At 43.9% G+C, this 12684-nt stretch overlaps 1 protein-coding gene across 1 annotated transcript in view; it reads right to left on the bottom strand.

Annotated features, from left to right (window-relative positions):
* The window catches only part of TRPM6 (transient receptor potential cation channel subfamily M member 6), a 143265-nt gene extending 132683 nt beyond the window's left edge, over positions 1–10582 (bottom strand). Inside the window, exon 1 of the mRNA XM_058565639.1 lies at positions 10207–10582. Within this exon, the coding sequence (XP_058421622.1) occupies positions 10207–10533 (327 nt within the window). The 5' untranslated portion in view covers positions 10534–10582. The remainder of the gene's footprint in view (positions 1–10206) is intronic.
* Between the last annotated feature and the right edge of the window lie 2102 nt (positions 10583–12684).

Genomic DNA, 12684 nt, shown 5'->3' with positions numbered 1-12684 from the left:
ATACCAAGAACCTGTGAATAACAGAGGTTGGCAGATGGGGAATATCATTTACTAGGATAAAAGTTCCCAGCCTCTGTTTCTGGCTATTACACTTGCTTTTCAAAGTTCCAAAGTTGTTGTTTAGAGACTGACTGTACTTTCAATGCAATTCAGGAAGGAAAGGGAAGCATGGCTGTCACACAACGCCTTTCTCTAAGTCACTGAGGAGCCAAACTACAGAACAGCGTTCCATTTTCACCGTGTTTGGGTTATTAAGACATTTCTTCTGTATTTAATTTCCTTTGCTATTGTAAGATGAGAAGAAATATATTCTACCCATAAGGAAGAAACCTTGAAATGGCCCAAAAAGGCAATAATAAAACAGAGATTAAACAAAAGAAAAGCAGCTTTTCTTCTTTAAGAATGTGTCACTCAAATGCTCACAATGTTTAGCGATTGTATTATAAAGAGAAATATTCTGCTGTGGACACCTCCAACTGCAAACTGACAAAGACCCTCTCCTTGACCAAACTTGAGTCAGGCTCTTTCTGACTACCTTGGGCTCTGTTCTTGGCCCACCTAATCTAGTTTTAGGAGAATTTAAGAATTCTACTGAGTCACTTTAATGAAAATCTCCCAGTCTTAGTGTCTGATCACCCTGGCCTTCCTTCAGCAAGAGTCCTGTTGAGTTGGTCTGGCAAAAATCCCCCTAGCCCTGAGGTTTCCTCAGTCATTTTCCATCCACTGACTGCATCCCCCACCCCGCCCTGCTCCTTGGCTATAAATCTCCACTTGTCCTTGTATTTGGAATTAAGCTGGATCACTCTTTCCTGCTGTAAAACTCCTGTTGTATTACCCCTTTTGAATAAATGCTCCTGTACCATCTTTAACAAGCATCATGAAAACTTTACTTCAACAAAACCCAGGCCACACACACCAAAATCATTGTAGGTCAAAGAACAAAACTGATAAAATACTGGAATTCCAGGAACTCTCAGACACTCTCTCTTGGCCTGGAGCTTACAGAGCTTTTCCCTTCAGTTAAACTGAAAGGAGAGACTCTGACATCAAGATAACCGCACAGAAAAGGACCTCAAAGGGCTCCCTCAGGGTAAATGGCTCCTAGTCCTTCATCTATCACCTTGCTCTTCACACTAGATATTTGCTGAACCCAAATACCACTCAGCAAGATGCAATTTCTGTCTGAAATGTCTCCACTGTAAGAGTTGCTTCTCAAGAATGTCCTTTCCCTCTTAAGGGCAGTGACTTTAAGAAGCTCAAGAGATAGAAACAGGAGCCTGAGTGGCTTGCTGTTTATTCCATTCAAGAACAAAGATCCAATCTGTAACGTCTCGTGCCAATTCACAATTTCCTCCTAGTTTGCCTTTCTTAAGGTTGTCCTAAAAACTTTACCTAATTTTAGAAAGAGTTCAAATTTTGAGACTTTGGACTTTCTCCTCTGTTGTAATACAATAATATCTACTTGCTTAACATTCTGGTCACAGAGCAAAACTGCCTGCTTGGAACCTGAGTTTCTCTAGGCCAGATAAGGACAAAGATTGTGGGGTTTTTATTCTGTTTTGTTTGTTTTTTAAATCATTTTACAGCAGACACTAACAGAGGTGAAGGAGGTTAGAGAGGATCAACTAATCTAGACCAAGAATCGGTAAAGCACCCTATGGCCTTAAATCCTTGCAGGAAGGGGGCCAGCCTGGTGGCAGCCCAGGGTTCACAGGTTCGATTCTGGGGTGCAGACTGACGCACTGCTCTTCAAGCCATGCTGTGGCAGTGTACCACATACAAAATAGAGGAGGATGGGCACAGACGTTAGCTCAGGGCCAATCTTCCTCATCAAAAAAAAAAAAAAAAACTGTGGGAAGAAAACTTTCTTTCCCAAGATTACAAGGTTCAATTTACAAAACCTCTTGCTCTTTTATAAGATCAAGGGAGGGGCCAGCCCCCTGGCTTAGCAGTTAAGTGCACGCGTTCCACTGCTGGTGGCCCGGGGTTCGGATCCCCGGCGCGCACCGATGCACCGCTTCTCCTGCCATGCTGAGGCCGCATCCCACATACAGCAACTAGAAGGCTGTGCAACTATGACATACAACTATCTACTGGGGCTTTGTGGGAGAAAAAACAATTTATAAAAGATCAAGGGAGGATATCTACCTTCTCCAGAAAGAAGGAAGATGTTTTCATATTTAGAGACCAACCTGTTTCACCATAAGGTAATAACCTGGCCCATTCTGTAAGATCATAATTATAGCAGGGATCTTAGTCAGTTTGGGCTACTCTAACAGAATACCACAGATTAGGTGGCTTAAACAAACGCATTTCTTTTTTTTTTGTGAGGAAGATCAGCCCCGAGCTAACATCCATGCTAATCCTCCTCTTTTTGCTGAGGAAGACCGGCTCTGAGCTAACATCTATTGCCAATCCTCCTCCTTTTTTTTTTTCCCCCAAAGCCCCAGTAGATAGTTGTATCTCATAGTTGCACATCCTTCTAGTTGCTGTATGTGGGACGCGGCCTCAGCATGGCCAGAGAAGCGGTGCGTAGGTGCGCGCCCGGGATCGGAACCCGGGCCACCAGTAACGGAGTGCAAGCACTTAACCGCTAAGCCACGGGGCGGCCCACTTATTTCTTGCTGTTCTGGAAACTGGGAGTCCAAGATCAGAGTGCCCATATGGTCAAGTTCTGGTAAGAAACCACTTCCTGGTTTACAATGGCCACCTTCTCACTGGATCTTCACATGGCAGAGAGAGAGAGATCATCTCTTTTGTGTCTCTTCTTATAAAGGCACTAATCCCATTCATGAGGGCTCCCCACTCAAGACCTAATTACCTCCCAAAGGTCCCACCTCCAAATACCATCACATCAGAGATTAGAGCTTCAACATAGGAATTTGGGGGAGACACAAACATTCAGTCCACAGCAGCAGGTTAACAATTTATTCAGCACTTTCTATGCACCCACCTGCATAATACAAAGCACTTTGTTTGTGTTAACTCTGCCTGAGCATGTGGGAAGTAGGTGCAGTTATTATCTCCATTTTATTAATGAGGACACTGAGTCTTAAGGAGGTTGAGCAATTTGCCCAAGAGGACAAAAGCTCATAAAAGTGACACTAGGATTCAAACATGGGCAGTCTGACTCAAGTTCATGCCCTTAACAACTTCATTTCACCATCACTTACCCACAGAATTTGTGCCTATACCAATTCCTAAAGCTGTATAGTGTTTTAGGGTTTACGAATCACTTTCCTGAACATATGATCCTTACATGAATCCCATGAGGTCCCTAGTAGATAATAATGAGTGAGATCAAGCATATAAAATGCCCCGAAGAATCCTGCTACATAGCATGTCCTCTGTAGGTATCCTCAGACCCACAGAGAGATAGCAAGAGGGTCATGAACCCCTAGAAATTGTGTACTAACTTTTGTGTGGATGTGAATATGCACATTTCTCAAGAGAAAATCTCAAGATTTTCTCAAAATCTCAAAAATAAATGCCACACAAAGATATTTGAATAGACAGTTCTCCAAAGAAGGTATACAAATGACCAGTAAACACATGAAAAGATTCTCAACATTATTAGCCAGTAGGGAAATGTAAATCCAAACCACAGTGAGATACCTCTTCACACCCACTAGAATGGCTGTAATCAAAAAGTCAGACAACACAAAGTGTTGGTGAGGATGGGGAGAAATTGGAACTATCATAGATTGCTGATGGGAAGGGAAAATGGTACAGCTGCTTTAGGAAACAGTCTGGCAGTTCCTCAAAAGGCTAAACATAGAATTACCATATGATGCAGCAAGTCCATTTCTAGAGAAATGGGTAGTCCACTACCCAATAGAAATGAAAACCTATGTCCACACAAAAACTTGCACACAAATGTTCACAGCAGCATTATTCATAACAGCCAACAAGCAGAAACAACTCAAGTATCCATCAAGTGATGAATGGACAAACAAAATGTTATATATCCATACAATGGAATATTATTCAACAATACAAAGAAATGAAGTAAGGCCAGCCCCGGCGGCCTAGCGGTTAAGTTCAGTGCACTCTGCTTCAGCGGCTCGGATTTGATTCCCAAGTGCAGACCTACACCATTCATCTGTCAGTGGCCATGCTGTGGTGGCAGCTCACATACAAAAAGAGGAAGACTGGTAGTGGATGTTAGCTCAGGGCTAATCTTCCTCAGCAAAAAAAGAAAAAGAAAAAGAAATGAAGTACTGATACATGCTACAACATGGATGAACCTTGAAAACATTATGCTAAGTGAAAGAAGTCATACAAAGGAATACAAGTTGTATGACTCCATTTACATAAAATGCCCAGAATAGGCAAATCTATAGAGGCAGAAAGTAGATCAGTGGTTGCCTAGGGCTGGTGGGGATGGAGGGACTGGGTTGACAGCTAAGGGGTGTGGGGTTTCTTTTGGCGATGATGAATATGTTCTAAAACTGACTGTGGTGATGGAAGCACAACTCTGTGAATATACTAAAAGCCATTAAATTGTACACTTTAAACAGGTGAGTAAAATGATATGTGAATTATATCTCAATAAAGCTGTTAAAAAATTTTTTTAAGTGGGGAGCAGCACAAGCAGAAAGAAAGACTAATCCACAGCAGAAAACTATGTGTATAAATAACAGCCCATAGGCAGAATGCAGGCCACAAATGTGTTTTGTTCAGCCAACAAAGTATTTTTAAAAATCTTTTGAAGCAACTAGTAAAATGTAAAAACCAAGAGGGTTCACCTTCAAGAAAGAATTTGTACATTTGCATTTTCTTTAACAAGGAAAGGGGAAAAAACAGAATGTGGCAATACTAGGCTTCAATTTCAACTTGGCAACAGCCAGTTGGGGCTGCAGGTGGGCAGCCATTTTTAGTCAGGGCTTGCCCTGACTAGCAAAAGGCCCCAGCATGCTAGGATTCCACTCTAGTTTGACTTTTGGAGCCCTTGCTCTGTTGCTTTCATCTGATTTTCAAAGGAATCTGACTCAAAGCATGTTCGCTCCTCTTAGACAGAGGTGGCCAGTGAACCGTGGCTATTTGCTTTAACGATAAGAAAACTGAAGTAACTTGCCTGAGGTCAGGAGGGCAGGCAGCCCGCAGTAAAACTACCTTTTCTGACTCTTGGGTCCTTTCATTGCTCCTCTCGTCTCCCTGCTAATATTTTTAGAGAGTTTATAATTACCATATTCTGCTCCTTTTTCAGTTGCAACTGAGGGAAATCAGTGATAAAGGAAAGAACATGCTAGACATTCCAAAATGGCATAGGATTTTCAGGCTCTATGATCTCCTAATCACAAGCAAAATTTTGCCTAGCCCTAAGTCTCTTTGGTTGGTTCAGGCAACTTGAGCGAGTCTCCTGCACCATATCCCAACACATCCACATACTAGGGAAGATCAAGAGGATGTTCAACTTGTACGCAGAGTAGGCAAAAAAGTCCCAAGAGAGTGTTTTTTTTCTAGGTCACCCAGCACAGCTGGTACAGAAAGCACAAGTTTCTGATAGACAGGGATGTTTCTACCCCTGGGCCAGGTGGTTGGCTCACAACAAAAATGACCATCTATAAGAAGCTCCGAGTCCTCAATCAGTAGTGAGGAGAGAAGTTTGGTTGCCTGTAGTCATTCACCCCACTAGGCTGTGAGACTGCCTGGAAGAAAATTCTGTATGATGGCCACACATAGTTTAGGGAGAGGTGGAATAAAGCACAACCAAATTCGCCAAGCTGCACTCACCATTCAGAACACATAGCACAGCTGCAATCCAGGGATACCTGACTCTTATCTGGTCCTGGAGTGTTTCAAGATCCAGAGCCAGCCATCGACAGATCACCCCACATGAGGCCAGGGCTGTAAAGCAAAGGCCAGCAGAGAAAATGCCAGGAGACCAGGCCCGGGGGGGCACCTGTCCATGTTACCGAGTAATCATCTTCATTTCCAATCAAAATGAATCAGGAGGCTCTCAAGAGGCAGAAGCTTACAAATTCTGAAAAAGAATGCAACCTCTGAGGCAAATAACTTCTCACCGCTCCCAATTGCGTAACTGGTCACGGCACTCTGCAATAGTCTCAGAGTTTATCTCTACTATACATAACAGAGGAACCTCCTCCCCAGAGATCTGGAAATACCAACTCTCATGGAGAGAAAGGGAAAGGAGCGCTGGGCTGCCCCTAACAAGGGGACCTGCTAATTGTTCCGGTGCCAAGTCTATCAGAAGGAAGTTCCCAGGGCTGTCCACTGCTACTTCCTCCCCACACCCTGGAAAGGCCACGGATTCCAGGCAATAGCTGACCCCAGATCCAAGTAGGTTCAATCACTATAATCAAATTATAGGACAAATCCCATCATGCAGTTTGTATGAAAATCTCTATTTTTTTAAATTGTGGTAAAATACACATAATATAGAATTTACGACCTTAACCATTTTTAAGTGTGCAGTTTAGTATTGCTAAGTACGTTCACATATTTGTGCAACTAATGTACAGAACATTTTCATCCTGCAAAACTGAAACTTTACACCCATTAAACAACTCCATTTCCCTCTCCCCTGAGCCTCTGACAACAACCATTCTATTTTTTCTATGAACTGGACTACTTTAACTATCTCATATAAGTGGAATCATACAATATTTGTCTTTTGGTGACTGGCTATTCCACTTAGCATAATGTCTTCAAGGTTCATCCATGTTGTAGCATGTGTCAGAATTTCCTTCCTTTTTAAGGCTGCATAATATTCCGTTGTGTGTGTATGTGTATACATATCACATTTTCTTTATACATTCAGAAAATCTATTTCTATATCTCAGGGGTATGATTCTGTTGCTCTGGTGGCACACAAGTCATGGAGCTCGGTTTGTAATTGTCATGATTTTATGCTGAGAGAGAGATAGACAGAGACAGACTTGATTGTATAATGTTTGTATTCCAGGAGAGGAAAAACAAGCTAACTAAAGCTGCAGCTGAGCTCAATTCTGTCCTTGAGAGGCATCACACTGTTCCTCTCTACCCCCAAAATAAAAGTTTTGCACACCATATATTCCCAGGTTCCGGAACATGGCTTAGCACATAGTTGGCACTCAGTAAATATTTTTTGACTGAATGAACATAGCAGAATGATTGGTCATGAAGAGAAACGCACAGTGGTAGCAAGAAAATGCTATATGCACGAGCTTCATTGATCTAGCTCATCTGAACATATTATTCAAGAAAGCATCAATATGTATTGACATGGAAAGGCCTCCAGGAACTATTTTTAAAGGAATCAGGAATCCAGGAATCACAATTTTAATTGTGCATATCAATATACAAAGTATGATCCCCTTTATGTAAAAACAAATGCATAAATCAAAACAATAAATACGTATGTACATAGTAATACACCTAAATAATATGCTCCAAATCCAATAGTTTAATTGTCTCCGGATTGGGGGGGGATGAGGAGGAGGGGTAGAAAGGCAACTTTCTGTTTGAATTTCTATTTGTAGTATTTGAATTATTTACCACAAGTAATTATTTTTGCACTGTTAGTGGAATTTTTTTAAGAGAAAAAACATCTGGAAGGATAATTTGTCATAAGAATACATCAGTTCAATCTACCTTATATGTACCCTTTCTCAGAGAGCTACTGGAGGATGTGCTCCACCAAAATGGAAAAAAGTCAAGAAAGAAGAAGACACAAGACATAGTAAACAGGATCCAGCATAACAGAGAGGGAAAGGGAATCCCCAAGATGATGGTAGAGAGAGAGCACAAAGAAACAGCTGTGCATCCAACATCAAGGGCAACCAGTCTGGACAAACAAAGCAGGTCAGAAAGCTGTACTCAAAAAGATAAAATTGGGGGCTGGCTTGATGGTATAGTGGTTAAGTTTACATCCTCCACTTCAGCGGTCTGGGGTTCACGGGTTCGGATCACGGGCACTGACCTATGCACCGCTCATCGGGCCGTGCTGTGGCGGCATCCCACGTACAAAATAGAGGAAGATGGGTACAGATGTTAGCTCACAGACAATCTTCCTCAGCAAAAAAGAGGAAGATGGGCAACGGATGTTAGCTCAGGGCAGATCTTCCTCACCCAACAATAAAATAAAATGAAAAGAAGAAGATAAAATTGATTAAAATAGCTGTTGTACTGGAACACTTTGAGAGAAGATTTAGACAACTAGCAAAGAACTTGTGGTTAAATTAGTGAAAACTCTGCAAACATACAGAAAGACAACTCTGGGGGAAAACAAAAGTAATAAGGGGAAAGTAATCATATACTACACAATTCAGCTTTTAATAGTGTGTAGGAAGGCGTAATAATGTTGACCAAACTAAATACTGACCTAACTAATAATTATGAGATAACTATATTCTGAAGATGGATGGAAAGACTAGGAATGACGCATATGAGTGGTAAGTGTAGGAACACAAAAGAAAAGTGAATCCTCATATTCCACGCTGGGAAGACAATATATGATGACTAAACCTGGAAAATCAAGAAGGAGCAATATAAGCATTATTTTGAGACATGAATAAGTACCAACTAGCTAAGAGATGAACATGATTGCTCTTTCTGAAAAGTAGAAAATGATGGAGAGTTCTGCTGTTTTTAGTTACAAACTTATGGAATTATTTGACTCTGAATTATGTGTATGATATACAACTTCAATAAAACTAAGAAGTAAAAAAGAAAAGAAAAGCACAACTGAGACCCATATCAGAACACCTTACCTAGCAATGATGGTTTTTATGGGAAATAGTTGCTACATAGATTTCTGATGTGACACGCACAAAAATAACTGAGTTAGAGGTAGGATGGCCACTTTCAGTTCTAACACTGGAAGACTCTACCAGAAGTGTGATGACAGTCACTCTGACAGTGTTTGGGCTCTTCAGCCTATACTGAAAACCCATGATTAAAAACCCAGCGAGAAAGAAAAAGAGGCAAGAAAAAACAAGGGGCAAGACATATCTCAGGTCCAGTATTTACCGAACGCTTGAGTTTTGGCATAGACATCCTGCCAAAAAAAATCACTATGATAGAGAACTGTAAATAGGCAAGACAAGACGAAAATTTGTGGCAAATCACCAATATGCTGTCTGGGTCTTCCCCCTCTCCTCTGGAGTACAATCAACTAAAAATGCTGTTCATGCCCATGTCTATCAAGGAAAATTTAATACTATCTTAGGGGACTAGTCCCCAGTTTTGGCCAAAAAAAGGAGGCTCATGCTGAGTCCCGTCTCAAATGGTTTACAACCTCCTGGGGGAGGGAGGGACCTAAGAAACAGCCAGATTCTTATAGGCAAACCCAGATGCCAGTCAAGCCAATATCTCATGCTTTATCAGTTGTGAAGAATCCAAAACAGATGAAAAATGAAACACCAAAATTTGTATACAGGGGAAAAGAAACTGAAGACCTCGGTTCCCACTTTGGCAGTTAAGGGTGACTCACATTTTCCCTAGGAACAAATGATCAAAATCCTACGTATGGATAGAATATCCAAATTCTTAGCGTTTTAATGGACTGACCTGGGTTCAAATGTCAACTCTGTTTTTCTTCCTCAGCTTGCTTTTCCTCGCCTGTAACCCAGTGGGCTGGGAGGTGGGGTCATGATACTTACACCTCATAGCATTATTGCCAGGATGAAATGATAACAATCACAAACTTTTGCAACCTGCTAAATACGATAGACATTACACCAAGTGCGTTGCGTATATAGCATCTCATTTACTCTTCAAGTTATAAATATTCTTATCTCATTTTCCAGATGAGGAAGCACAGAAGTTAAGTAATTTGCCCAAGAGCATAGCTGGTGGTGCAGCTGAGATGCTAATTCGGGTAATCTGCCTTCAAAGAAAGTGCTCTTAACAGCCAGACTATGCCGAAATGCATGAAATACTATGTGCTCAATAAATGGTACTCCTTCACACACAGTGTATGCCAATCCAGACAAAATAGGTAAGTGATGGCCAGTTTGAGGCTTGGCCGCCTTATAAGAGACCCAGGCATGACAGGGTCTCCACTCCTCTCCCTAACTCCCCAAGCTCACTTCTGTCCCAAGCGTCCCCAGCGGCCGGGGGCGCCCCCCCTCTCCAGCCCTGCAGAACTTCCTGCGGCGCTTGCGGCCGGGAGTCGAGAGAGCCCTTGCGCGGGGCTTGAGGCTGCGCGCCCGGGCGGCGCGAGGTGGGGGATGGAGCGGCCGGAGCGGGGCCGGCGTTTACCTTGACCTGCACTCGCATCGCTCCGGGACGCCGGCGCGGGACGCGCAGGGGCGCAGACAGCGGCCGGGGCACTTCTCGCGCCGCCTCCGGGACCTGCGACGCCCGGCTCGTCTGGGTCCCCAGCGGACAGACGTGCCCCCCGCCGCTCCGCACTGCGCCCTCTCTCCTCCCGGCTCCCGGCTCACGCCACGTCCGGTCTCCTGTGCCGCCGGCCCGGAGCGGAACCGGAGAGCTACCTCCTCTCCAGGGATGTGTCCCCACCGCCCTAGGCTGAACCCCGGGCCCCGTTAGGGTTCCGCTCCGACACCACCTCTGCGCTGGCCCCATTCCAGCTCCTGGAACGGGGGCTGCGAGACTTGCCCTTTAGTAGGTGCTCTACGTTAGCCAAAACCTCAGATATGATTATCGGCTTCGGGTGGAGACCAGAGAACTTGAAAACAGGTATTTCGGAAATCCTAGCTATTCTATATACTAGTCAGATACTTGTGCGACTGGCCCCACCCTCAGCCAGGGAGGGCCCTGGGCTCAGATCTGGTAAAGGAATCGCCTGAGGCTCTTTGGCCCCGCCGCCCGCCGGCGGCCCCGCGTACCTGTGAGCGCTCCACAGCAGGTTGGGCTTTCATCCTTAACCGGCAGACCCCGCTACCAAAGTCTTATCAGAGCTTCTGACTTGTGGAGTCAGATCTGGGCTCCACCTCCACACGCTGCCTTTTACAGCCCTATAGATTTGTCACAGTACCTTTTGGCCTCAGTTACCTCCTGTATAAAACAGGAGGTGATTCTGACCTTACCTAGATCAAAGGAGTACAGTGAGGGTCAGATGAGACGTTCATCATCACCACAGACACGTTTTATGGTATTGCGTTGTTCTTGTTGAGTCACAGTTGGTGCGGGGATGACACGGGAGTGACTGGGTATGTCAAGTGACCCCTCTGGGCCTGAGTTTACTGATCTATGCAGTGGGAACGATAGTGAACAAACCCACCTCCTTCAGAGGTTGAATTGAACAAAGGAAATCCATAAAGTAGCACACACATGCTTTCTTCTCCGTGGGTTCCTCTGGCTAGGCAGTCTTGATTAAGGCTGCAGTCAGTGACCGTAGGTGGATTCCAGTATGTTGGCAGAGGTGATTGATGCTCACTTACTACAAGTGTTGTAATGAACAATGCTAGCCATTCATCCCTGATAATTGATTTCAGATTAGAGGCACCTACCCTTTTAGTCCTTTCTGAATTTCTGCCCCGTGAGCTCACATTTGCAGACACAGCTAACAGGTTTCTTCCCCCATTTCTCAATGTGATTTTAATGAATATTTCTTTATTAGAAAACCCAAGGGCCGGCCCTGTGGCTTAGCGGTTAAGTGCTCGCGCTCCGCTGCTGGCGGCCCGGGTTAGGATCCTGGGCGCGCACCTACGCACTGCTTCTCTGGCCATGCTGAGGCCGCAGTCCCACGTACAGCAACTAGAAGGATGTGCAGCTATGACGTACAGCTATTTACTGGGGCTTTGGGGGAAAATAAATAAATAAATAAAATTATTAAAAAAAGGGGCTTTGGGGGAAAATAAATAAAATTATAAAAAAAAAGAAAACCCGAACATCTCATATGTGTATTAACATTTTGTTGTTTTTCTATTAACCCATTTAGTCTCATTTCTTCTCCTCAACCCATCGCCTTCAAAATGTTAAGGTTCAGAAGCCCCCCAAGGCAAGTAAGCACCTCTTGATTAGTGTTCCTCCAGATACTCCCCCGTTAGATCTCTCACAGCAATAGACACTGGGAGCTCTCAGAAACCTGCAGACCCACCAAGACTAGACATTTGGAACCTCAGATTCTGAAGAGTCTTCGTGCACTGTGACTACCATTTTCTAGTTTAATCTCTTCTAGCCTTTATTTTATTTTGGTGAGGAAGATTGGCTCTGAGCTAACATCTGTTGCCAATCTTCCCCTTTTTTTGCTGAGGAAGATTAGCCCTGAGCTAACATCTGTGCCCGTCTTTCCCTATTTTTTATAGGTGGGATGCCACCACACTTGGCTTGATGAGCGGTGCGTAGGTCCGCACCTGGGATCCGAACCGGGAACCCCGAGCGCCAAAGCAGAGTGCGGGAACTTAACCACTACACCACCGGACCGGCCCCTCTTCTAGTCTTAATCTCTAAATTTACATGTTAGGGTAGTCATATCTCCTTTTCAGATCAAGCTTCAAGGCACAGAGTCTAAAATACCACGCAATTCCAGGGCTTAAGGTATTTGATGTGCTAGTTTACAAGCTGCCTTTGGTTCCCAAGCTATATCAGAAACACCTGAGGCATATGTTGAACGTGCAGATTCCCGAACCCCACCCACCCCACCCAGACCATTTGTATCAGAATTTCTGGGGTGGGGCCCAGGAATCTGTATCTTTCATAAGAGCCACAATCAACATAAAAGCTTGTCTATAAAAGTCTTCTGGCCACAAATATACCTACACCCAGAGGCTA

This window comes from Diceros bicornis, chromosome 22 (assembly GCF_020826845.1).
Source record: "Diceros bicornis minor isolate mBicDic1 chromosome 22, mDicBic1.mat.cur, whole genome shotgun sequence".
In the NCBI taxonomy this organism is placed as follows: domain Eukaryota; kingdom Metazoa; phylum Chordata; class Mammalia; order Perissodactyla; family Rhinocerotidae; genus Diceros; species Diceros bicornis.
This window is presented reverse-complemented; position numbering and strand designations above follow the sequence as displayed.